This window comes from Sphaeramia orbicularis, chromosome 13 (genome assembly GCF_902148855.1).
Source record: "Sphaeramia orbicularis chromosome 13, fSphaOr1.1, whole genome shotgun sequence".
Taxonomy (NCBI): Eukaryota; Metazoa; Chordata; class Actinopteri; order Kurtiformes; family Apogonidae; genus Sphaeramia; species Sphaeramia orbicularis.
Window position 1 is genome coordinate 52,586,176 of NC_043969.1, and position 27,747 is coordinate 52,613,922.

At 39.9% G+C, this 27,747-nt stretch overlaps 2 protein-coding genes across 4 annotated transcripts in view; one reads left to right on the forward strand and one right to left on the reverse strand.

Moving 5' to 3' along the window:
* Window positions 1-27,747, forward strand: part of LOC115431255 (uncharacterized) — a 202,326-nt gene that overhangs the window by 44,520 nt on the left and 130,059 nt on the right. The gene's annotated exons all lie outside the window — the stretch shown is intronic.
* Window positions 6,624-26,826, reverse strand: LOC115431256 (NACHT, LRR and PYD domains-containing protein 14-like). 3 transcript variants are annotated; one of them, XM_030151500.1, is made up of 13 exons: window positions 26,776-26,826; window positions 23,877-24,014; window positions 23,554-23,673; window positions 18,759-18,878; window positions 17,555-17,778; window positions 15,302-17,075; window positions 14,496-14,666; window positions 12,757-12,930; window positions 11,236-11,409; window positions 10,595-10,768; window positions 10,256-10,429; window positions 7,400-7,573; window positions 6,624-7,245 (listed from the first exon to the last, which is right to left on the reverse strand). In XM_030151500.1, the coding sequence occupies exons 2-13, from the start codon at window positions 23,993-23,995 to the stop codon at window positions 7,233-7,235; spliced, it is 3,411 nt and encodes a 1,136-aa protein (XP_030007360.1). In that variant the 5' UTR covers window positions 23,996-24,014; window positions 26,776-26,826; the 3' UTR covers window positions 6,624-7,232. The 3 variants fall into 3 exon arrangements, with proteins under 3 accessions (XP_030007360.1, XP_030007361.1, XP_030007362.1); XM_030151501.1 differs by lacking the exon at window positions 18,759-18,878; XM_030151502.1 differs by lacking the exon at window positions 11,236-11,409.

Here is a 27,747-nt window from a genome sequence, read left to right on the forward strand (position 1 = left end):
ATGTGGAAAAAAGGCGTGGCCAAGGGTGGAGCAACATTATATACTGCAGCCACCTCATCAGCAGAAACTATGGGCTGTGTTGTCATGGGGGGATTTAATGTGACCAAAGCTTCAGTTGTATTTAGTTGTAGTTGGTGTCCATTTAGTTTTGGCCTTGTTTGTTTCATGGTTTGTCCAAACCTCTATCTATGTTCCCACTGAGTCTCATTTTGGTGGGTCAGTTTTGGTCAGTTTGTTTGATGCATCAGTTCTTGTTCTCAGCCTTAGTTGCAGTTATTTTTGTGTACAGTTCTGTTATGTGTACCTTTTATATATACTTGATTGTTAAAACTATCATTTTTAATCTTTTTTTTAAAATAATTTTGGCTGAATAAACACCCACAGCTGTCTCCTGGTCGTCTTACTGCTCGTTCCCTAACTAAGATAAAAGAGAACAGTGTGGTGTCAAAAAAATCAGTATTTTAATCAAAAGTATTCCGTTTATATTCAAAAGTATTGAACCTGTATTCATTTGCATGCCAGAAGTTATTCTTAGTGTAATGTGTCGACTGTACCAGAGTAGCTGACTTTTTTTCCTGGGAGACTCACAAAAGAACGAACACGTGTCGCCATCGAAAGAACACGTGAATTTATGGAAAGTTACAAAACGGGGCGGGCACAAAGAACCTGTGAGCTCATGGAAAGTTTCAGAAAACGTGGTGTACAATAGAAGTACACGTGAGTGGAAATTTTGGACATTCTGGGAAATGATTGACATTTTCTGGGAAAAAGTTGAATATTAATATATGGTAATCAAATACTGGGAATTAGTTGTATATGTGTACAGGGTGGGGAAGCCAAATGTACAATGAACATTTAGTTGTTTTTTCTCAGCAGGCACTACGTCAGTTGTTTTGAACCCAAACATATACTGATGTCATAATCATACCTAACACTATTATCCATACCTTTTCACAAACTTTGGCCCATATGAGTAATCAGGAAAGCAAACGTCAAAGAGTGTGTGATTTGCTGAATGCACTCGTCACACCAAAGGAGATTTCAAAAATAGTTGGAGTGTCCATAAAGACTGTTTATAATGGAAAGAAGAGAATGACTATGAGCAAAACTATTACCAGAAAGTCTGGAAGTGGAGGAAGCAACAAAAAACGTACCAAAGCTTTTATTAAAGCTCTCAAATCCACAATCCTAAAGGATCCAACCAAATCCATGAGAAAAATGGCAATTGAACTTGAGGTAGACAACAAGAGCGTTAGAAATGCAGTAAAATAGGATTTGAAGATTTAAATTCTCATGACTTTCAATAAACTAATTAGTCATACACTGTCTTTCAATCCTTGCCTCAAAATATTGTACATTTTGCTTCCCCACCCTGTGTGTTCTGACCAATCCTGACCGACACCAAAAAAACCATACCCTATCGGAGACCAGCTAAAAAGGGGGGTTTCTGACGTGACTAGATTAATGTTGAAAATCTGATAAAAAATGGGTATGGTATGTAGCTAAACCCACCCTACTTTAGACAAAATAAAAGTGGTCTCCCAGAGCGAAAAGTCGGTTGGTTGTGCAGATTTCAACTCAGTGTTTATTTTATGCATGAATAAACACTTCATGCGGCTCCGATTCTGCTCGATCTCTGATTTTGACTGGACTCTGTGTGCGTTTACTCGACGAAGCTCGACTACATAGATTAGGGAGGACAGAGGCATAAATTCAACACGCCAGAGTACTGTATGGAAGAGCGTCAGAGGGACTACAGATGTCTCCCACCTGCGGCAGGACATTTTTCCTGACAACAGTAAAGCATCAGTCCAGTCCTACAGAGACAGCACATCTAATCCAAACATCCAAACGCAGCACATCCAATAGAATCCCACAGAATCCATCAGCACAGGATCACAGACAGATGGAAACAGACATCACATACGCACACACAGCATCCATGAGCTTGACACAAATAACACACACACACATATGTTAGTGTGTACAGGTGGAGATGTGTGCAAACTGTGTTTTTAATGTGGCTGTAAAAGTGTAGTATGTATGTGGATCTGGAATGTGGGGGGGACGTCAGTTCCAGTTTAGTGTTGCTTGAACAGAATGAGAACTGACCAAATGTGCTTTTCCTGAATGGGACTGAGAAGTCACCCCGTGTGGAGCTTCTGCTGATCGGACTAGTGTTATTACGCTGCTTTAGGAAGGAATTTCATGCTGTGACGCTCATTAAAGGGGTCTGACTAATCACAGAGTGTGGAAGGGTGACCAGTTTTTACACGTCACAGCTGTGTCTTTAATGCTGACAGTTTTTCTCCATATCCTGTAGAGCCCACAGTTTTTCACTCAACTATATTTCATACTGTAGGTGTAGAAGTCAGTTCTGACCTGGAGTAGACTGTGGTCAGTCTGTACAAAATGAAGAATACATGTTAACCTGATCTGTTGTTGTTTCTGCCTCTACATCTTCAGCATCTGGGGTTATCTGAAGATCCCAGTTTGTTTGTTTGTTTGTTTGTTTAGAACATGCGAAGAAACAAACTAAAACAAAACCGACTTGATTTTATGTGACGTCTGTCCCTTTTGAATTTTAACTTTTTTCAATGTGATTTTATCCTGTTTGATTATTAATTTATATTCTCATACATGATGTTGTTTTATCTCATGTATTCATTTTTTGCATTGATTTAACAGCATCATGTTACGTTATCCCTGCCGTCTTTACTCCGATTCACTTAATTTATTGTAAGTACCATATTTTTGGCATTTATTGTTCACATCTTTCTTATTGTGTTGCTTCTGTTTTAGTGTTTTTACTTGCTTCTTGTATCCTGCTGTTGTCCTCTGTCAAAGCACTTTGTAAACTTTATTTTTAAAGGTGCTATACAAATACAGCTATTATTATTATTATTATTATTGTATTATTATTATTATTATTATTATTCATTATTATTATTATCATTATTATTATTAGTATATTATTATTATTATTATTATTATTATTCTATCATCATTTTTACTATTATTATTATTATTATTATAATCATTATTATTAATATTATTATCATTATTATATTATCATTATTTTTATTATTATTATCATTATTATTATTATTATTATTATTACTATTATTATCATCATTATTATTATTATATTACTATCATTATTATTATTATTATTATTATTATTTTTATTATTATCATTTTATTATTATTATTATCATTATCATTATTATCATTATTTTATCATTATTATTATTATTATTACTATTATCATTATTATTATTATCATTATTATTATCATCATTATTTTATTATTATTATTATTATTATTATCATCATTATTTTTATTATTATTATTTTCATTATTATTATCATCATTATCATCATCATCATCATCATCATCATCATCATCATTATTATTATTATTATTATAAAGCAAATTAAGACAAAAACAAAATAACACTTAAATGAACAGATTCTATCTTCAAACACATACAAGTCTGAATTTTGCAAAAAGAGTAAGAAGAAGTATAAACTTCAGATCCCAGTTCAAGTCCAACACATCCTTGTTTTTGTGTTCTAATGTGTACACAGATTCTATAAAATGGAGATCATGTTGGTCTTAATTCCAACCCTTCTAATATGATATCTAACTCTTATTGTCCAGTCTCCAAAAAATCTCCTTTTAATAAACCCAGTGGACTTTGTGGTCCCTCCATATGAACATGTGTCCAGCAGATGGCACCACTGTTTCTGCTTGTGAACTTCATTTGGATCCAGAGGGTCCCACAGCTGCATTTCCAGTCCATCCCTTTCAGATCTGCTTCTGACAAAAACAGATGAACGCTTGTAATTGAGTCTGAGCATCCACAGAGTGGAGTTTACTGCAGATCAGCCACTGTTTGTGAAGTGAGGAACTGACCAAACTGGAGATCTGCTTCAAATATGAAAGCACTGACACATCTGTGGAGCTGATATGAGCATGCCACGGCTCCTGTTCACACTGACTGTATCCAAAAGCAGCCACAGTTTGAACAGGTGATCATTTAAAAGACTTCAGCACAAACTGATTCAATAAATAAGTTCTGCTTTTATTTCCTACATTTGTGTGCTTTCAGTTATTATTTGGGTTTTTATAGAAGAAAACACAACATTTGAAGACAGCAGTCATCTAACTCACCAAATCCTCCTAAAAGTTGCTCACTTTTCATTTTAATTTAGAAGAACCATTTGTCCATCTCAATTATCAGAATAACTGCTAAAATAATTGTATTATTTTTAGTATTTATTTATTTAGTTACAAGACAGTGTGTAGTGGCATTAGTTACAAAGAACAAGATGCGTGCAGCAGATTTAGCAGAGGAGCTAATTTCCATCTGTTGTTCTGGACAAACGATCAACAGAATAAAACATCACATGGTTCCAAAGTACTAATATACAGAATGAAAACCATGAAGCAATGACAGATATAGGAACATATGCTCAGGCTGAACGGTTCCAGCCAAATACAGAAAAAGGGGCTGACGTTCTACAAGTACAGAAACATTTTCCTAGAATAAGAAGAAAATATGAAAGAAAGAAGAAGAAGAGAGAGAGAAAAAAGAAAGAAAAATTAAAGACAAAATAAATAAATAATCATATAATAGAGGGTATGTATGTGACGTCACCGCTAACAGAAGTCACTGTGGCTCCGCCCACTGAGTGTCAGAAAGAGGGAGATGAGTGACAGCGTTGGCTTCAATCCTGTCTGAACTGAAGAACAATATTTAATAAAAAATGTGGCAGAGCTGTTGTGAGATTGATTGTATTTTCAGGTTCTTAAAGCAGTGGGAGCTATCGTTTACAGACACCCAAAGACAAAGAAAAGAGAAGGAGATGGATCCACAAATCCAGGAAACCAAACCTAGATCTGTGGATCCTGTTTGGTGTCAGCTAACATTCACTGATGCTGTATTTTTGGTCCAATCAGACCTGAAATGACCTGTTGTTTTGGCTAACGGTCCTTCTTAGTGCAGCTCTGGGTTTCATGATCAGATCTTTCCTGGTTTTTGTCTCATTTTGTGATTGTGAACCTTGTGCTCCTACATGATTAGTAAACTAACTGAAACTGAGGCCAACCTAGTTTTACAAATACGGAGGAACTGGAGAATAAAGCTACGACGGAGTATTAGGACCACAGAAGAAAAGAAAAACACTGGGCACTACCAGAAGAAAGTCAGAAAATATGGAGATAAAACCTGTAATTTTATGAGAATAAAGTCGAATACAAAAAGAATCACAATGTTCTGAGAATAAAGTCATAGTTATTAAAAAAAAAAAACTCATAAAAATGTCATTGGTTTATGAGATTAAAGTTGTCATATTCTGACACTAAAGCCCTAATATTATCAGAATAATGTGTTCATTTAAACCAGGTGGTGTAAATCTGCTAATTTCCCAGAATGCAGTGGTGCCCTGCTGGTCCACAGCAGTAGTATCTGTGTTGGATAAAGGACTGGATCTGAACTAGACTCAGTAAATCTGCTCAGTCCCAGTAGATCATGCATAGATTCACTGGGGTCAGTCCACGACCTACTGGAAATGACCTTTGGATCAGCTGGTTCTGGTCCTAGTTTTGGAGCCTTTGGATCAGCTGGTTCTGGGCCCTAGTCTTAGACCCTTTGGATCAGCTGGTTCTGGGCCCTAGTTTTGGACCCTTTGGATCAGCTGGTTCTGGGCCCTAGTTTTGGACTCTTTGGATCAGCTGGTTCTGGGCCCTAGTTTTAGACCCTTTGGATCAGCTGGTTCTGGGCCCTAGTTTTGGACTCTTTGGATCAGCTGGTTCTGGGCCCTAGTTTTAGACCCTTTTGGATCAGCTGGTTCTGGGCCCTAGTTTTAGACCCTTTGGATCAGCTGGTTCTGGGCCCTAGTTTTAGACCCTTTGGATCAGCTGGTTCTGGGCCCTAGTTTTGGAGCCTTTGGATCAGCTGGTTCTGGGCCCTAGTTTTGGACCCTGTGGATCAGCTGGTTCTGGGCCCTAGTTTTGGACCCTGGTTGTCAGTCCTGATGAAACCATGTATATTTGTTTCTGAAATTCAAAACTTCAGCCTCAGTGTGTTTTGGAGAACCGAACAAGACTTTATTACTTTTGGAAAATTTTTGAACATTTTTTTATTATGTAGAAGATCAAGGTTAATGAATTGACCATATTTGGTTCCTTACCTGTAAGTTGCAAAAAAAAGTAAATGGAAAAGAAAAACACATTTAAAGTTAAAGGAACATGTATTTAAGACACTAGAACATCACTGTTAGAACATCACAACATGTGTGCTGGTCCAGACCCCTGTCCCCTAAGACCCCCATGCGTGCTGGTCCAGACCCCTGTCCACATCCACATGACCCCTTTGAACATCATTCCTTACATTAGTTCCATTACTGCATGGAACTGAACAAAGCACAGGTGGACCTGACAGACCCTGGAGACCACATTGGACCTGACAGACCCTGGAGACCACATTGGACCTGGCAGACCCTGGAGACCACATTGGACCTGGCAGACCCTGGAGACCACATTGGACCTGACAGACACATTGGACCTGACAGACCCTGGAGACCACATTGGACCTGGCAGACCCTGGAGACCACATTGGACCTGACAGACCCTGGAGACCACATTGGACCTGACAGACCCTGGTAGACCACATTGGACCTCAGATTGTGGACTCACTGTCCTCTCTGGAACTGCTGATGTCACTGTCTTGTAATGTATTTGAAAATGACCATAAATAGTCCCTTGCCTGATCACAGGTCCAGTTTTCAGGTATACAGTGTAGTTCTCCATTAGTCCACAGGGTGGCAGCACAAAATAACTCAGTGCTATCCACAAAACACACTGGTTCACTGACTGTACATCCAATGAAAAACCTCTGGTCAGTTCCTTCTGTTTCAGCTCCTCCACTCCTCAGTGCTTCGTGGTTCCTCATGAATCCATCTCAGAGAATCATCTGGAAGGATGTTTCACCGCCTTTAAAGTCACATGATGAACCAAGGAGGCGGAGCTACAGGAAGTCTGCCTCACCTTCTGTGACATCATCAGAGGGAGGGGTGAGGAGTGGAGGAGAAGAAGTGAGGAGTGGAGGAGAAGAAGTGAGGAGTGGAGGAGAAGAAGTGAGGATGTGCTGCTGCTTTCACATCTGTCGATCATCTGGACTCAGCTGATCCTCACACAGTCCTGATCACAGTGACTGTTCCACAGATCACCACCTCCATCTGAAGAAAGAAGAAAATACAAACAGATCAGAAAGAAATGTTTACGGAGACATTTCTGAATTTATTCAAACCACAGAGGAATCACTAAAAATAATTAAACAGACTTCTAATCATGGAGGTGTTCACCAAACCAGCACAAACTGACATTACTTACTCCAGTTTCTCCAGTTTACAGTGTGGACTCTGAACAAGGTCCTCCAGTTCTTTAACATCTGAATCCTTCAGGTTGTTCCAACGTATGTCGAGTTCTATCAGATGTGAGGGATTGGACTTCAGAGCTGCTGCCAGATAAGAACAGCTGATTTTGGACAAACTGCAGCCCCACAACCTGAATAAAGAAGAAATGATGGAGATTCAAATTAATGAACATTTCAGACAAATATATTTAGATTTTCAACATGAATGTGAAATATTCAACATTCATTTCAACCAAACAGGTTTTACTGACTGTAATTTTTGTAGCTGACAGAAAAATCCAACATTAAATGGTGTCGACTATACAGTGGTTAGAAAAACTCTGTGAACCCTCAAAGTTTTCTGCATGAATTGCTCATAAAATGTGATCTGCATCTCAGTCACCAGTATAGACAAACACAATGTGTTGAACCCAAAACCACACAAACTATTGGAACATTTCATCTGTGAATTGTGCACAGCTCTGAAACCCTCACAGTGGAACTGGAAAAAGGAAGTGAACCCTGAAACTAACGACTGTAAAAAGAGAGAACGAGGCTGACGCTGTCAGAGGACGATTAGAGTCCAGAATTCCTCCACATGAATTGGAATCAATGAAAGCAGATGTGAGCCGTGCATGGAGCCACTGGGACTCCTAAAAACACTCAAAGCTCTGCAGTTGGATGTTCACAAGAAGCATCTGCTCATGTCAACCAGATTTCACAACACAGATCTGAGAAGAGCTTCAATCCAGAGTTGCTGATTTGCATGTGAGTGAAGGGGGCTCCCTCTTCTGCCTGCCTGCTTTCCTCTTCCACTTCCTGCACAAATACAAGATCCAAAAGGACAAAGCACAAACCTGGAGAAGCACTGGACATGTTTCCACATGCTGTTCAATCATTTCCTGATTGAGAACAACCTCAAAGACTTGAAGGATTCACCAGTCCAAGTTGGACAAACTGTCCACAAATGGACAGGATTGAATTGTGTGGCTACTCTGCCTAAAAGTGAACGCCCAGCCAAGCTGACTGCAAAGACACAAGCATGAGTGGAAACAGACAAAAAAGAAGCAGAGAGGAACAGCTGAAGGCTGAAGGACTCACTGGAAGACCATCACATCTGTGTTCAGGAGTCTATTCCACAGCAGAGATAGAACAGACTCATGTCCAGTGCATGACAGCACAGAGGAAGATGCACTTTTACAACAAGCATCAGTGCATGTGGAAAAGTGAGCAAAGAGCACTGGAACACTTTACAACATGAATGGAAACATGTTCAGACTGATGGAACTGGAACTGTTTGGAAGAACACACAGCACTAGGTCTGACACAAACTACAACATCATCCACACCATCCCAGTCTCAGATCCAAATGGGAAACAGCTACGTTTGTCCACAGAACAAAACCTATCAGTCTGACAGTTAGAGCCTGAAAACTGGAAAATGTTCATGTTTTTTATCCTATTCTTTTCCATTGGCCTGTGTCTGAGTGACGCAACTTTAAAGATTCAGGCTGAGAACAACAAACATGGTGGACATTTGTCTGATATTTAGTGAAAACAGATCAATATTTGGAGTGAGTTTCTGCAGAAAAAATGCATTTGGTTCCATTTCTAATGAGAAATATCGATTTTATTTTCATAATATTCACTCAGTGAATGTACATAATCACTCACTTGATCGTTTCATAGATTTTTCAGATCTGACCAGAATAACGTGAAACTCAACGTTAGTCAGTTCTAAGGACACTGTTCTCACTCAGCAGAGCTGTGGACGCACATCTGCACAGAGGATTCTCTTCTGATTTGGCTCCGTCTGACGGATCAAACCCTCCCTGGCCTACTGCATGTGTTGAGTCTGAGGTGGATTTGGTGATCAACACAGAATTCTGTGGCAGCAGCACACGGTGAAGTATGGAGGAGGAGCATCATGATCTGGAGCGGATCTGCATCAGGACCTGGACCACATGACATCACAGAATAGAATAGAATAGAATAGAATCTTTCTTTTGTCAGTAGTAGTTTGTCACACCTTTAACTCATCACTAGATCATACATCACACACACTGTATGCTAGGAGCAGTGGGTTCACCATATCAGGCACACACACAGCAAATGGGGGGTTAAATGCCTTGCTCAAGGGCACATCAGCCAAAAACTCTCCAGCAGTCCAGGGAATGGAACCTGCGACCCTTCGGTCACCAGTCGACTCTCCAGCCAATCCAGGCCACGGCAGCTCCAATCATGGAGGACAAAATGGAATCCTGAGTTTGTCAACATGTAAACATAGAAGTAAAGTGACTAGAGTGGCTTCAGAAACAGAAAAACCACCTTTTGGAAAGAGCCAGTCAGAGCCCAGAGCTGAATCCAATAGAGACGCTGTGGACTGAACTCACCAGAGCCTTTCACAGCAGACATGCTCAGAATAGAGCTGAGCTGATGCACTTGTGTCACAAAGAATGATCCCAAATGTCCCTGGACATTGTGCAGGTCAGATCAGCAGCTCCAAAAACACTGGTTTAAGGTTATTGGTGCAAAAGGAGCTTCAATCATTACATTCACTGGGACTGTTGAAGAGTTGTGCTCAATAAACACATGAAATATTAGTAGTGTTTGTGTGCTATTAGCTTAAACACATTGTATTTGTCTGGACTTGTGACTGACATGGAGATTAGATCAGATTTTATGAGCAATTCATGCAGAAAACGACAACATTTCAAAGGGTTCACACGACTGTTCTTGGAACTGTAAAACATTATGGATGTCAGTTCTGTTTGTTCATAAATGAGGTTCAGCTGCTCCTAAAACAGAACTCTGTCAAACTAACACTGAACTGACCCCAGATCCTGTAGTTTACAATGTGGACTCTGCAGGAAATCACACAGCTCCTTCACTGATGAATCCTGGAGGTCGTTTCTACTCAGATCCAGTTTTATCAGATGTGAAGGATTGGACTTCAGAGCTGAGGCCACAGAAGAACAGCTGATCTGTGATAAACTGCATCCCCACATCCTGAAGAAAGAGTCAATGATGTAAATTAAATCCATTCAGGATCCAGTTCTATATGTTTTTTCCCTTTTTATTTTAACAAGTTCCTTCATATATTTGTTCTCATCTCTGATGAGGCTCTGTCGTTAGTAAAACATATAAACTCTAGAACAGTAACACTGAACTGACCACAGATCCTGTAGTTTACAATGTGGACTCTGCAGGAAATCACACAGCTCCTTCACTGATGAATCCTGGAGCTTGTTTAGACTCAGATCCAGTTTTATCAGATGTGAAGGATTGGACTTCAGAGCTGAGGCCACAGAAGAACAGCTGATCTCTGACAAACTGCAGTTATCCATCCTGAAGAAAGAATAAATCCTACAGATTAAAATGTATTCATGATCCAGTCAGATGTGTTCAGGTTTTAATTGGTGACTTAACTCGACTGAACTTTACACTTTTGTTCAATCACTTTCTCATTTGTTTCAGTTCCATGTCTACAGAGTCAATGTCTTCTACAAACACACACCTGAACACATCAGTTCACATCTGATGTCAAATAACCTTCAACCAACTAAAGCCTTTAAACTTCACCCAGTGACTCCTCCTGCTTTAACTAGAACAGATGCTGTTTGTCATTAGACGACTGTCCCTCAAAGTACAATGAAAAAATACTAATGACTTCAATCACTGTAGAACACATATACTGTGTGTTTCCTCTAGTTTTTCTTTGTTCAGTGTTACATTGTAGAATAAAAGACAAAACCTTTGAGTGTGTGTACAGATAATAAAACATATAAACTCTAGAACAGTAACAGTGAACTGACCTCAGATCCTGTAGTTTACAATGTGGACTCTGCAGGAAATCACACAGCTCCTTCACTGATGAATCCTGGAGGTCGTTTCCTCTCAGATCCAGTTTTATCAGATGTGAAGGATTGGACTTCAGAGCTGAGGCCACAGAAGAACAGCTGATCTGTGATAAACTGCAGTTATCCAACCTGAAGAAAGAGTCAATGATGTAAATTAAATCCATTCAGGATCCAGTTCTATATGTTTAGGGTTTAATCCCATGTTTCAGACTGTTTTTGTCAGATTTCTATGTGTAAACTCAAATGTCTAAAGTGTCAGACAAATGTCAACAGTAAACAGACCAATATTTACACATTATTTCTACATGTGTATAAATCTGCATCAAATAGAGGGAATGTTTCCTTATTATTAACATTAATGTCAGTATTTAGTGAGTGTCAAACTGTTGGAATATGTTTTCATGCTTTGATGTCATAGAAATGCAAACCCCAGTGGATGATGTTCTCTATGACATCACCAAAAGTCTAAAGCTTTGCCATTGGAGCTGAAGTACTGTCCTGCAGTAAATGCACATCATTATTCCACCACTGTCACTGATGGAAATGTTTGAGCTGAATATTCACTTTCTCTCTGATGTCATATTAGTTGGAGTGAACAAACACTGAAACTAGGACTGCTTTTCTTTTCAGTCTTTCCACCTATACATCTGTAGTTTCAGTTCACAACTCTCATCTGTGTTGTTGTTCATTTGGGAGCTTTGTCATTAATGGCTCATCTTTTCATGTGGGACAGATCATCACACTCATATGACTGGACTCCTCACTTTCTGGACCTGAACAATGACTGGACTTGTGGGATTTTCATCCTACAACCTTCAGACGTTCTACACACATAAAGGTGAACACTCCAGACTTACTTGTAGTTTGGACATAGTTTGGAACTTTCACCTCCGTCATTTTGGCTCATGCTGTTTTACACTCTTTAGAGTTTCTGTCCGATTTGATCTGTGGTCAATCACATGTTTAAAAAAGCACTTTTACAGCTTTAGATTCACTTCAGATTCCACAATTTACACTTGATGATCATCTTGTCTATTTGAACAGATGCAGTATTTGATCATGTGTTTATTCTTTCTTTGTTGTGAACACAAAGTAAACTCTTCCTCCATGTTGAACTGTTGTCTGAATACAGCTGGTGAACATTTGAACAACAGTGTCTTCCTGTTCTTGGTGTTCTTCAGTTTCTGTCAATTCTTTGTGTTTAGATACTGATGAATCTGTCATGACTCTATTGTACTGATGGAGTGGATTCTGATCAAATGGACATCATTATATTTCAGACAATTCCATTTTCAGTGTCTGTCAGTGCATCCATAAACACACACACTGTTTATGTTTATGGTCATTTCAACGTACAAATTTATATTATTATTTAAAAATAAAATACAATACAGGTATTTTGGATTTCATTTTGATATGTCTGATGAAAAGCAGTTTTTTTTCCCTCTTTATTTAAACAAGTAACACTGAACTGACCTCAGATCCTGTAGTTTACAATCTGGACTCTGCAGGAAATCACACAGCTCCTTCACTGATGAATTCTGGAGGTTGTTTCTACTCAGATCCAGTTTTATCAGATGTGAAGGATTGGACTTCAGAGCTGAGGCCACAGAAGAACAGCTGATCTGTGATAAACTGCAGTTATACAACCTGAAGAAAGAATAAATCATACAGATTAAAATGTGTTAATGACACATTTTATTTATTTATTTTTAGGGCGCTCAAAATGAACGCTTTAACTCGGATTAATCCATCATCATGATTAATCTGATTATAAATGTTAACATCATTAACCCATCTGCAGCGGAATGACTGTGAACATCTGCTCCAACACATTTGGGTCAGTTTGTCCAGTAGAGTTAGAACAGAACCAGCAGAACCCACCCATAAAGAACAGAACCAGCAGAACCCACCCATAAAGAACAGAACCAGCAGAACCCACCCATAAAGAACAGAACCAGCTAGTCTGGATTCTGCCAACACTTGGGCTGACAGAATCCAAACTTGTGACAAACATGTTTAGTGCAAATATATTCCCTTCTTTCTTGAGTCTGTTTGCTCAAGCAAAATGAAACACCATTAATATAGATTAAAAATGAAGGATATTTAATCATGATTAATGGAAACTAATCCACAGAAACCCTGTGATTAATCTGATTAAAACTTTTAATCGTTTGACAGCACTATTTATTCTACGATCAATACAATATGTAAAGTACAAATACTAGATTCCTAAAGTCGTTCTTATTACAAGTAAAATGTAATTAAATGGTTTGAACTCATAATACTTAATGTGCAGGAAAATTATTACTGTCATTGTTCTTTGATTTATAACTCAGTCCATAAATGAAACAATTCATGTTTCAGTTTATTACAAATATTTCAACTCAACCCATCTGCTGATCTGTGGGTTTCACTGTATGTAATATGTACATTTATTCAATATTAGAAGATGATGTTCTTGTTTAATGTTCAATCCTCTGATCTGAGCTGAAAAGGTTTCAAACAGAAAATGATAAACTCAAGAACAGACATCTGATGACAGCTTTTCTATATATATATTTTTTTTTACTTTATCTTATTTTTATCAGTATTTGGTATTTCATCGTGGTGCTTTTACTTGACTGTATTAAAAGAACATCTTCAACTCATCATATGATGGAAAATAAAGGATGATGATGGTTTGTATGACAAAGGTTTGGTTGTTTAATGCTCACATCTGATCATGTAAACGTGTGTGAATCTTACATATTAAATATTTACAGTATTTTTAAACACATCTCTTTCATCGTAGGTTTTCAGTGTCAGTTTTGGTTGTCTGAGATCAGATCAGGAACAGCTGTTGTTCCACTGGACCACATGGTGCTTCAGTAATTAGCACTATGGCCTCTGAGCAGAAGGAGGATTCCAGCACCAACTGTGTGTACCTTTGTGTGTGAGCGCTGCATGTTCTACCCCTGTCTGCATGGGTTCTCTCTGGGTTCTCCAGGTTCCTAACATCCTCCTTCTTCATAGTTTCAATGGGAAATCTAAATCCCTCATAGGTGTGAATGTGAGAATGAATGGTTGTTTGTGTGTGACAGTACTGCAGTGAACAGGGTGGACCCCACCTTCATCTATTGGTAAGCAGGATCACCTCTGGCACCCCCATGACCCTCAAGAGGAAAAACACATGGATGTGTTTGGACTGAACAGTAGACAGTCAGTGAACTAACCTCAGAGTTTCCAGTCTGCAGTTTGGACTCTCCAGTCCAGACGCCAGTTTCACTCCTGAATACCGTAGGTTGTTGTGACTCAGATCCAAAAGTCTCAGATGTGAAGGATTAGACTTCAGAGCTGAGGCCACAACTTCACAGTGAGTCTGTGAGAGTCCACAGGAAGAAAGTCTATAAATACAGAATTTACAGGAAATTAATTAATTATGAACACATTTATTGAACATCTGAGTCTGAACGAGGTCAGGATATGGTGTTGTGTGACACCAGTTTAATGAACAGTTCTAAGGTTTAAAAAAGACAAGAAAACCAGATGAATAAAATAGACGAGTATAAAGACAGATGGAATGACAGCTTCCAAACAATAAAACCAAACACCCTAGATCTGCCCCTAGTGGCTGGATGTAGTATAGTTCAGACTGTTCTCCTGTTCTATGGGACTTCAGACAAACTACACAGTCAAAGTATACATCCAATAAATGTTCATTAGGCTGATATTTATTCAAGAAATCATTTGACTAATTACTTAGATTTGAATAAGTTACATGATGATCTTAAAATGAGTGATCGACCGCTTCAATGACCAATCAGTGTCAAGAATCCCTCAGAAACACAAACACAAACCAATCAGTCATCTGGTGGGTGGAGCTCACATCCCAGTGTCTCTACTCCGTTGACTCTGATCATACAACCATCATGGCAGTTCCCATATTTCACTTTGACATAAACACAAGACAGAGGGTCATGTGATCCATCTGTAGATTCAGTCTATGATTCATACTGTTCATATTCTCATCAGTACTTACATGGCCTCTCTGCAGTTCCTCACAGCTGGGATCAGTCTGTGTCTTCCTTCATCTGATGTGTTGTACTTCTGCAGGTCCAGTTCATCCAGAACCTCCTCTGACATCTGCAACATGTAGGCCAGAGCTGAACACTGGATCTCAGACAGTCTCTTCTGTGATCTGTTCTCTGACTTCAGGAACTCTTGGATCTCCTGATGGACTGTTTGGTCCTTCATCTCCGTCAGACAGTGGAAGATGTTGATGCTTCTGTCAGGACAGATGTCCTCAGTGTTCATCTGCTTCAGGTTCATGATGACTTTATGGATGCTCTCTGGTCTGTTCTCTTTTGGACCCAGCAGACCTCCTAAAACTCTGTGGTTGGACTCCAGACAGAGGCCATGAAGGAAACGAACAAACAGATCCAGGTGTCCGTTCTCACTCTGAAGGGATTTTATCATGACTTTTCTGAGGAAAACATCCAGGCTGTCACTGAGGCTGTCACTGAGGCTGTCACTGACTGTGAAACGCATCAGAACCTCTGTGTTGTTGCTGGTGTAACAGTGGTAGAAGTAGACTGCAGCCAGAAACTCCTGAACACTCAGGTGAACAAAGCTGTAGATTGTTTTCTGGAAGATCACAGTCTCTGTTTTGAAGATCTCTGTACAAACTCCTGAGTACACCAAGGCCTCTGTGACGTCCAGACCACACTGATCCAGGTCTTCTTGGTAGAACATCATGTTTCTTTTCTCCAGTTGTTCAAACGCCAGCCTCCCCAACTTCAGAAGGACTTCCATGTCTGCCTTTAACAGCTCTCCTGATCGTGTTTCATGTCCTTTTTCATACTTCTTCTTCCTCTTTGTCTGGACCATGACGAAGTGTGAGTACAGGTCTGTCAGGGTCTTGGGCAGCTCTTCTCTCTGCTCTGAAGTCAACATGTGCTCCAGAACTGTAGAACTGATCCAGCAGAAGACTGGGATTTGACACATGATGTGGAGGCTCCTGGATGTCTTGATGTGTGAGATCATTTTGTTGGACAGATCTTCATCAGTGGATCTCTTCTTGAAGTACTCCTCCTTCTGGTCATCAGTGGTGAAGCCTCGGACCTCTGTTACCCTGTCCACACATGAAGGAGGGATCTGATTGGCTGCTGCAGGTCGAGATGTTATCCAGATGAGAGCTGATGGAAGCAGGTTCCCCTTGATGAGGTTGGTCAACAGGACGTTGACTGATGACTTCTGAGTGACGTCTGAAACAACCTGACAGTGGTGGAAATCCAGTGACAGTCTGCTTTCATCCAGGCCGTCGCAGATGAACAGAAGTTTGCAGATGCTGATCTGCTCTGCTGTGACCTTCTGTAATGTTGGATGGAAAACATGGAGCAGCGTCAGCAGACTGTACTGCTCATCTGAGACCAGGTTCAGCTCTCTGAAGGACAGCGGAACCACCAGACTGACGTCCTGGTTTTCTAAACCCTCGGCCCAGTCCAGAGTGAACTTCAGCACCGAGAAGGTTTTTCCAACTCCAGCCACGCCGTTGGTCAGAACCACTCTGATGGGTTTCTGCTGCTCGGGTAAGGCTTTGAAGATGTCCTGACACCTGATTGGCCTTTCTTGGATGATCTTCTTGGAAACTGTCTCCAGCGTCCTCACCTCATGTTGGGTATGAACGTCTTCACTCTGTCCCTCTGTGATGTAGAGCTCAGTGTAGATCCGGTTTAGACGGGTTCTACTTCCTGTTTCCTCAGTTCCTTCAGTCACACATTCACATCTGCTCCTCAGACTGAGTTTATGTTCAACTGCAACCAGACAACAAACACTTGAAATAAACACAGCTGGGTCAAAACATCTGTTCTCATCTGTCAGTCAGTGTTAATACTATTTCATATTGACAACAGTTTCCAAATGACAAACCCTAGACCTGTTACTATGGAAACCACTGATCAGACATGGATCTGATTTATACAAACAGGAATCATTCCAAAGCAGTTTTAACAACACAGACAAGATGATTGTCACTGACCAAATACTGAATAATGGGATTGAATTTACAGAGAATCAGTGAGTTACTTTGACCATCATCCTCTGGAAAACATTGAATTTGATCAATAGGAAATCAAATCAATATTTCAGTTGATCATTTCCAACATTTGATAGAAAATGTAGTTCAGTCTAATGCAGTTCAGATGTTCTTTGTTGTGCTGCTCAGTCAGTGACAGTTGAACACATGTTGTGTTTAGTGAAGTGCAGACATGTTCAGACAGATGTCCAGTCTTACTTTGGACAGAGCTGTGGATCTGCAGCTCAGCTCTTGTTCTGGATGTTTCTTCACACTGGGGACAGGAGGAGTCTCCTGATGAACCAGACTGGTCCCAGTATGAAGCGATGCACTGTCTGCACAACCAGTGTCCACAGCTGGTCCGGACCGGATCACTCTGGACCTTCTGACACAAAGAACAGGACGGTGGGTCCACCTCAGGAACATGAGTCCTCTCCGTCTCTCTGTGGACATCAACACATTGTTTAGAAGAAGCTTCTTCAAAGTTCTTTCAGATCAGCTGTTCAAAGGATCACATCTACACTCACAACTCTGTGCTGGCTCAAGGACCTGGTCTGGTTGGGGATCAGACCCAGGACCTTGTTGCTGAGCGGTGCCAGTGTAAACCACTGAGCCGCCTCAACTCACAGTCTGTCTGAAAATGGCAGCTGGAAGGAATGATGAGCCTCCATTTCAGCTCACATGTCCAACCCAATGCACTGCTTGATTCTTTTGAAGCCCATGTTCAGTCAAACCCACCAGACCTGTGACCCAACAGCCTTAACCCAGCGGTCGGGTTCTGAAAACAACCCAGCATTTCTAAGTGTGTCCACACCACACAGAGGACTTCCATCTAAAACTGCTCTGGTCTTACTGGTCTGTTTCAGAGCTGATTCTCACACAAACATGTGTTTAATGTTCATTCAAATGAAGAAAACACTTCAAACATAAAAACAGGCTCTTAGTGTCTGAACCTTTACACACATTTGGTTCAGGACTGAACGTCTTTCTTTTTGTCACATGTGAGTGAGTCTCATGTGTTTCACAGACTTTAAGGCTGTTGTTCATCTCAGAGTCTCAAACATCTTTTATTCACAGCAGCTGGAGTCCAAATGAGGAGTTTAGACCATTTCACTAAAGCTGGACTGGAAACTGTCAGTTCTACTCACACACCTGAGTTTGATTTGAACCAGTTACTGACAGGAACTGATCACATTTCACCTGCAAACTTCATCAATATACAAGTAATAAGAGTATTAACAGTAATAGTAGAGGACTGTATATGATCAAAAACACACACAACTATGAACGTAGAGGGTTTGGACTAATGGTTACAGCTGTCAATCAAGACTTCAATTAGATTAAAAATTCTTCTGTCAGATGAATTCATACATGTCAAATAAAGATCAGAAATAATGTCTCATCTGTAGAAACAGTCTCTTACTCTGTGTCTGAAGGTCCAGGTTCAGGACTAAAGTCTGGAGGCCAATCCTTGGACCAGTCACTCTTCATGGACAGACATGTGGACACTGGACACTCTGCTCTGGGTCTGTTATACTGACCTCTGGAAACAACACAAGTCCAACAGTTGGATTGGACAGTATGTTAGTGTTATTCACATGTGAACACTTCATTTTCTATCACCTTTGGTTATTATTCATGTGTGTTTTTATTCTGTCTGAAGGACACATTTGGACTTTAAAGTGGACACATCATGTCTCTGTTGAACCACTAAAGTCCAACTAGAATCAGTGTCTCATGTTTGTTGAACTGTGACAACCTGTCAACTGGTAGTTTACGTCCATGTCAGAACATGTGAAATAAACAGATGCCTCCAGACTGACCAGCTCTGATTTGATTCAGATTTCATGAAAACTGTTATTAATCCTAGTAAACATCAGAAAAACTGAGCCTGATATTTTCATTATTTATTGAAAAATAATCAGCCACAGTAGAACCACAACATGGAAAATAAATATACAGATTAGACAGATATGATTTGCTCTGATGTGGAAATACACCAGGACCAAACTGCTCCTGGATCCAAATAAATACATACATATATACATACATACATAAATAAATAAATAAATAAATAAATAAAAGCTCTTTTCTTCTCCACACGTTAAAGACATCTTACACTTTAGACAAACTTCTTGTCCATGTGTCCTTTTGTCCTTACCTCTGTCTTTTATTAATTTAATGGCATTGACTGTGAATTTAAAGTGTGTTGTAACCAGTGATGGGAGTAACGCATTGTAAAAGTAATGCATTACAGTAATAGATTACCTTTTGCTGTAACGCAGTAGTGTAAGGCATTACTAATCAATTTTCAGTAATATTTTACTCAGTACAGTGGCGGCTGCTTGTCTTTCAGACAGGGGAAGCTCATTGTCGGTTTACATCAAAAAAAAAACCCAAAAAAACATGTTATTTAAACATACATTTGTCCCTCCGTTCCTTTTTCAGAAAATGCTCAGTGTCCTTATCGTACCAGTAGGCGTCTTTTCCAGGGACTGGACCAGTGTCCTCTGAATGTCCAGCAGAGCTGGTCTGCTCAGACGGCCTTGGCCCAGTGCATTGTGGGTGTCAGACTTCAGCCTTTTTAAACTACAGATGCTCCTTTGACTCCGACCTAGCCGACAGTCTGACTGATTTAACTATCTACAAAATGATATTAAACTGAACAAGAAATGATTAAATTATGGAACTGAAACAAGAAAACACTGAAATTATGTTAAATTGAAACAAGGAAGTCCAATGAGTGTGTTTTATTTACAGTGAAAGAAATGAACAAGTTATTTCATAGCAGTTTCTCTCTCTCTTTCCCAGCAGAATGTGTGACGGTATTAAACTGAACTGTGTCAGTGAAGGAGCAGATCTGAAAACAGCTGTCAATCAAACAGCATTCAGCCTTTGGACTGATCCTCCAATCAGCACGTGGGATTCTGGCGTCCGGCCCGGCCGAGCTCCGCCCACAGCTCCATTCACCCCCAGAGACACCCGGCGTCCGGGGGCGGGACAACATCGTGGCATTTATCCAATTACTTTCCAGTTTAGAGTCAATGAAAAAAACAGTTCCACTCAGTCCCATTGAAGCCCAGAGACGGACACAGTCTACGGACAAATGCACTGAGCAGAGATGGAGGAGAAAACAGACACGGGAACGGAGGAGAAGTGAACAACAGCCAGTCTGTTGGTTTGTGATAAAGCTGATTCTGAACCAACTCATCTGTGAGATGAACGTGTTCTAACACATTTGTAGTCAATAAAATGTCAACACAACTGCACATATTTAACCATTTAATTTTCGTAATTTTAGGGGAAGCCGGGCTTCCACTGCAGTCTGAGAGAAATCACCACTGACTCAGTACATGTTCAATAGAACTTGTGTGACAACACACTTTTTGTCCATAATTTAATTACTCAAATAAAAAATAAAAAAAAAAAAAACAGGAAGACTGTGAGACCTGAAGGAATCCAAAATGTGTCTGTAAAGTTCCATTTCCTGTTGGCGTTCAGCCAATGGGTGTGTAACAGAGTTAAGGTATATAGTGTAGGATTCCACTTGCCATTGCTGACTTTTGTTGTGCTAATTCCAATTTTATTTTGGGGACGTGAACCCCACACCCCTTCAAACTGGGGTCGTGCACCCCAGGAGATAGCAGCAGTTTTGTCGTTCTTTCCTGGTGAGTGCACGCATGTTGGTCCTGTCTTAATTTTACATTTTTTGTTTTCTTTATGTCATATTTGGGTGGGTGTTGTGTGCCGTTGTGTTGGTGTCATGATTGGCTTTCGGTTGAGTATGTTTTTTTGTTAATTGCAATGTTCTTTGTGTGTGTTCGTGGAGTTAGCTAACTGTGATTTTTATTTATTTACTTTTTTTTATTTTTAGCCCAAGACGGACTGCGGGTTTTTCATTTGACGTATGGGTTTTTTTTGTATGTGTGCCAGGTATGTATTTTGTTTGCTTTGTATTTACAATGTTGGTTAAAAAAAGATAGCAGCAGTTTTGTTCTTCTCTCCTGCCCAAGACGGAGTGCAGGTTTTTCATTTGACAAATGTTTTTTTTTTTTTGCATGTGTGCCAGAATAAACTGGTGAATAAGGAAAAAAAGAGGATTGTGTGGAAAGAACTCTTTGGCAACGCATGTGTACAGCCGCAACAGGTGCAGACGGCAGAGGACAGTCCACTGTCCACATGGACGTCTGCTCAGTACTAAACCTAACTCTGCTTTAAGGCTCCAGTAATGCATTACAATTCTGAGTTAGTTTAGTTGGATTTCCAGCTCATAGAATCATCAGAAAACAAAGAACCAAACATGGTCAAACTAAAGTTTTCAGCGCTCCAAAAGGAGTGGGAAGTAGTCGAACTTATGGACTCCACCCCCTAATGATTACATTCATTCTGCTTCCACTGCTTTGTTAACACACTTTTCCTATATAATTGTACAATAACGCAAAGCATTCATACAAACCATTCACATACACTTCTTTTAGTCACCTCACACACAGATTTGCATATTCAAATGTTTTTAATATAAACTATAATATTTATATGCACTTTAAATATTTACTACAAATACAATCATTAATAAATGTGTTAATATCTCCTAGTCTGAGACAGTAATATTGTAATGTAAGGAATTACTTTGAAGTAACAGTAATCTGTAATGGATCCCAGTTTGGCAGTAACTTGTACAACACTGGTTGGAACAGCCAAATGCATGTCAGTTCTTCTGTCAGACACTGTGGTCCACAGCCCCTCCCTCTGCAACTTCCTGTTGCACTCATCCTGTTTCCTGCGTCTGAGTCAATATAAAACTGAAGGACTTTTGGAGTTGTCTTTACAGGGTAACACAGTTGACAGGTACAGTTGACATTTGTGCTGTTTTCAGCCCTAAAACCAACAGAACCAGAACACCACATGGCATTTTTACACATAGATTCTTCTAAATATCATATTGTAGCAGCTGTTTGTCATCAACAACTTAAAAGTCCCTGAACTGAAGACTTGAACAGAACTCAAATAACCACTAGATGCACCATGGGTTTGTGTTCTACGCAGTCAAAAACACCATGTCCAGACCACAGATGGATTCCAAGGGGTTTATTTTCAGGCTTTCTGCAGGAAAACAACAACCAAGGCCTTTCTGCTGTCTCTCCTGTTCATCCTGACTGACTGACTGGTAGAAAACCAGAGGCCCACCCAGGTGCATGATGGTCTAAGTTGGTGCTGCCTATTTATACCCAGGTGCCCACGGTCTAAACCAATAAGAAAACACAAAACTAAAAGGTGTTAAATACTAAAGAATGAAAGTACAAACCATGAAAATCCAAAAATATTTCCTAAATATTAAACAAAAAGCAAACAAACCAAAAATAAACAATTAGCAAAAAATACTAAATTATTGAACAAAAAAGGTCAATGAACTTTGAACCCAAACTAAACAGACAAATAGCTCCTACACATATATACAACTGAGTCAGTCACATTGAAAGTTATTTGTTAAGATATTGTCGTAACACAGTTGACATAAAAGTGCCATAAATACACACTTGACTCCCACACTACTGTATATGAAATAACAGACAGAGGAGACAGAACTTGGAGTCTTTTCAGTGTTTTCTTCAGGAGGAAATGACATCATGTGGAGCAGGTCATGTGATTTGGAATAAACACACTTCCTTCACAGGTGCTTTTGTCATGGGTAACTTATCTGAATGTAATTTCTGACACAGATACAATTTGTTATTTTCCACATAAAATTTTATATATTTCCAAAAAAGAAATATCTGTCACAATTATCTCAACTGAATAAAAAGAACACAATCCAAACAGTTTTTGACTTAGCTCATTTTATTATTGTTTATCTAATCAGAAGGTGGTTGTTCTTAAATTTGGACAGTTCTTTCGTATATCCAGTCATTTTTTAATTATTTATGAATCGTTTATTAATAAGTGATTGTTTCCATTATTAAATAATAATTGAATTTTTAAAGACATGATCATAATGAACATAAACAACTTTTTTTTTTTTTAACTTTTCATACAGATGTATGCAAGATCTATCCCCAGGACTTCCACAGTCCCTCATTTCTATATTGACCCGTCTGCATCGAGGCCTCTGTCAAACAGCTTTAATATGAGTTAAATGTCACAATAGACTCTGGATGTGAAATGAAATCACTGCTAAAACGTGTCCTGCAGATCATTTGAAAGAATAAACAGTCTCTTACTCTGTGTCTGAAGGTCCAGGTTCACGACTAAAGTCTGGAGGCCAATCCTTGGACCAGTCACTGTTCATGGACAGACATGTGGACACTGGAGACTCTGCTCTGGGTCTGTTATACTGACCTCTGGAAACAACACAAGTCCAACAGTTGGATTGGACAGTATGTTAGTGTTATTCACATGTGAACACTTCATTTTCTATCACCTTTGGTTATTATTCATGTGTGTTTTTATTCTGTCTGAAGGACACACTTGGACTTTAAAGTGGACACATCATGTCCTGTTGTGTCTGTAGTCAAATATTAAAGGTGTGTGACAGTGGACTCACTGTGGATCAGAGGGTCCTGGTTCATTACTGCCCCCTGGAGGTTCCTTTATGGACAAACCCCTGTTTGTATCATGGGATAACTCTGCTCCGTCCTCCTCTTCATCCACACTCAGACTCATCCTGTGAACTTCAGTCAGTCTGAAAGGACAAACAGGAAAACTACTGTGAGCTCACCTCACTGAAACACTGTGTTCATCTGTCACAAACACAACAACTGACTGAACTATGTCAGGTATGTACCTGGGTCACCTGAGCTGACGGCTGCCCCTCCCCCTCTGCATTTACAGGAACTCAGAGGTTTGGGTGTGACACAAATATTACACTATTTACCAGCTTTTACTTCAGAGTTTGTGAGGTTTATTTGTGTAACTCAGAAGAAATTGGCTTTCAAAGAAGGGGCTGTCTCTGACCTTCAGTCAGCCGCCAAAGACTTGAAAACTGAGATTTTGAAGCAGAACAACATTATAAAACCGCTCTAGAAAATAAGATGGCTGCAAACAATCTTGGTTCTGCATGGTCATGTATGAAAACCATCACACGCCTTCAAAACCCCCAGAGCAGCAGGCAGACCATTTTAGACTGTTTTAATTCAGACAGATTTTGCAAATGCTCTTAACAGTTTTTATGTTTGTTTTAATTCTTTTGATTTTAGTAAAGACATTTTAGAGCTGAAACAGGACCTGAAGGACACACAGCACTTTACCATTGAACTGAGCGATGTCACAAAGGCCTTCAGTTCTGTGAAGATGAACAAGAGCCAGGGTCCTGACAACAGCAGTGGTGGTCTTATTAAATCCTGTGCTGATGAACTCAGTCCTGTATTTCAGTTTATTTTTAATAAATCCTCGCAGACACAGCATGTGCCCACTCTCTGGAAGGATGCTGTGGTGGTCCCTGTCCCTAAGTCCAGCCGTCCAAAAACTGTGAATGACTTCAGGCCTGTCGCTCTCACCTCAGTAGTTATGAAAGTCTGTGACAAACTGGTTCAGTCTGTGATTCTAAAGGAGACTGAACATGAGCCGGATCCAATGCAGTTCGCATCCAGGCCCAACAGAGGAGTGGAAGACGCCACACTGACTCTGTTCAACAGGATTTTTAAACATGTGGAGGTAAAAGGTCATCTGCAAGGCTTTTATTTATAGACTTCTCCTCCGCTTTTAATACAATCCAGCCCCACATTTTAATTAAAAGGCTTTTAGAACAGTTTAAGATCAGTAAAAACCTGATGGGCTGGATTTTAGATTTTTTAACAGACAGGTCACAGAGTGAAGATGAATGGGGTTCTGTCAGACCCAGTGTTCTCCTCCACTGGTTCTCCTCCAGGCTGTGTCCTGTCTCCATTATTCTACATTCTCTACACAAATGTGTGTCAGAGTGAATGTGAAAACAGGAGCATCATTAAGTATGCTGATGACTCAGTCATTGTCAGCCTGCTCACAGAGGGGCAGACCAGTCCAGTCCTGTCACTGATGACTGGGTCCAGTGTGTGAGGAGTCCTACCTTCACCTGAACTGATCTAAAACAAAAGATAGGATCATTGATTTTAGAAAACAACAGGACAGGCACAGAGTCACTGTAATTAAAGGTCAGACTATAGAGCAAGTGCACTCAGACAAATACCTTGGGACGATAATTGATGAAAATCTGAGTTTTACTGAAAACTGCAGATGTGTGTGAACAGGACCATCAGCGCCTCCACTGCCTTAGAACACTGGAACACTTCCACATGGACCCAACCATTTGAACTTTGTTTTATCGTTCCTTTATTGAGTCTGTTCTATCTTTTTGTCTGGTGGCGTGGTTCGCTCAGACCTCAGTTTCAGAGAAACTCACTGAATCAAACAGTCAGATGGTCCAGTCGCCTGATTGGTCAGTCCCAGTCTGGTCCCTCCTCCCTGTCCACTAAACAGGTCCAGAGGATGGATGCATCAGTTCTGAATAATGACTCCCATCCTTTACCAGGTGAAGTTCAGCTCCTTTCCTCTGGACGGAGGTTCTTAGTCCCAGGTTCAGGACACAGCGTTTATAAAAACAGCTGTTCCTGTCGCCGTCACTGAGCTCAAGAAGAAATAGTGACATTGCACTTTACTAACTTATTTTAGTTATTTATCCCATTTCTTTGCTCTATTTATTATTATTATTGTGACTTCAAATTTTTTAATTAAATTTTTAAATTTTATGTTCTTATTCTGGTTTTTATCCTGGATTGTTTTTATCTTTTCTGGTTTTTATTGTGTTCTATTGCATCTTGTTTTTATTTATTTGATCTTATTTATTTATTTTATTCTTTTCCTTATCCATGCTGCTGTACTGATGAATGGTGGAACACTGAGCACTTTTTGTCCGGTCTTTTTGTCCTGTCTGTAAGCGTGATCAAGTACCTGTCCCACATGTTCAGCATATGTATTGTTGTAATACCAGAGCAATCACCTAGACTGCAAAACAAATCTGCCTACGGGTACAAATAAAGTAACCTTGACTTCACTTCTGATTTGTTCCTCACATTAAAACATGTTTGAGTGTAAACTTCATCTGTGTTATTTATGTAACAGAGTCATTTAATGGTGTTAGTGTCACTTATTAACCCCAGATACAGCAGATTATTAATCAGACATTAAATATCACCTCTCATCCACATTAGTGACGTTCAAAGAGTTTCACACACTTTACAGATAATAAAACTAATAGAGAAAAATTAGAAATGAACTGAAAAGTAGAGCAGAAATGTAGACGTCACAAACACTGACACAACAGGAAATAAGCCAGTGGACACAGAGTCCAGTAAACCTAGTGGACACTCAGCGTGGAAGGGGCTCCATCCATGTTTACAGTTCCAGTCCACACCCAGAAAACCCACTGAGAGACTAGAACAGGAAAAGGATCTGAATGTCAGACTCACCCTGAACCAGACGTCTTCTGTTCTTCTGTCAAAATGGAGTCTGAACTCTGAATACTTTCACTTCTGCATGAAACTGGCTCACCAGGTGACCCCTCCCCCTCCCCCTCCCTCCCCCTGCCTCCCCCTCCCTCTCTGCATTTACTGGAAGTCATGTGTTCACTCTTTGTTGACACAGACTCAGTGTGAGGCACATAAAACCACCACAGGATGTGTTTGGTGTCATTATTCTCCATATTGTAGATTAATACTCAAAACTATGAAGTGACAGATCAGCAATTCTAGAACAGACCCAGAACAGCCCAGAAAGTGTTTGATCTTTCAGATTGTTCTAAATCGACCCCCTTCTGCTCATTCTGTCAGATTCAGGAGGTCAGCTGGAATGGTTCTCCACCAGTTCTGAACCAGTTCCCAGAGGTTCTGAGAACCTGTTGGATGTTTTCCCTTCACTCTGTGGTCCCACTCCTCCAGACCATGTCATATGGGTTCAGGTCAGGTGGACGTGGAGGCCAGGTCATGTGACGTAGACTCCATCACTGTGTTTGTTGAACAGACGGCTGAATGTTCAGTCAGTGAATAGAAAAGAATAAAGAACAGAACAGACAGACTCACAGTATCACAGAGCTGACAGAACATCAGCCAAATACATCTGTGTGAAAAATATATGAGTCACCTTTTACAATTGGATTGAGTTTGGATTAATAAAAGTTCACAGGTTGTGCACTTCAGATTGTGTTGTTTCTAAGGTTTAAACCCAGTTTCCATCCTGGTGTTGGTAGAAATATCCCTGCACTTCACTTTAGACAAGATAATCCACAAAGAAGAAAAAAAAACACAACATGTCTGCGCTGCATTTTATACTGAATGAATGTCCAGCTTTTCCCACTCACTATGAGGTGGAATTAATAAGCACAGCTGCATGAAAATAATCTAGGTTCTATAGAATAATATTGGAGAATATAATATAAATATATA

Excerpts from the sequence above, each read along its gene's own strand:
- LOC115431256 (XM_030151500.1), bottom strand. The coding sequence starts at position 23,995 with ATGAGTCTGAGTGTGGATGAAGAGGAGGACGGAGCAGAGTTATCCCAT. Across the intron at positions 17,076-17,554 it reads GATCCACAGCTCTGTCCAAA|TTGAACATAAACTCAGTCTG; the intron begins GTAAGACTGGAC and ends GTCTGGTTGCAG. Across the intron at positions 11,410-12,756 it reads TGTAAACTACAGGATCTGAG|GTTGGATAACTGCAGTTTAT; the intron begins GTCAGTTCAGTG and ends CTCTTTCTTCAG.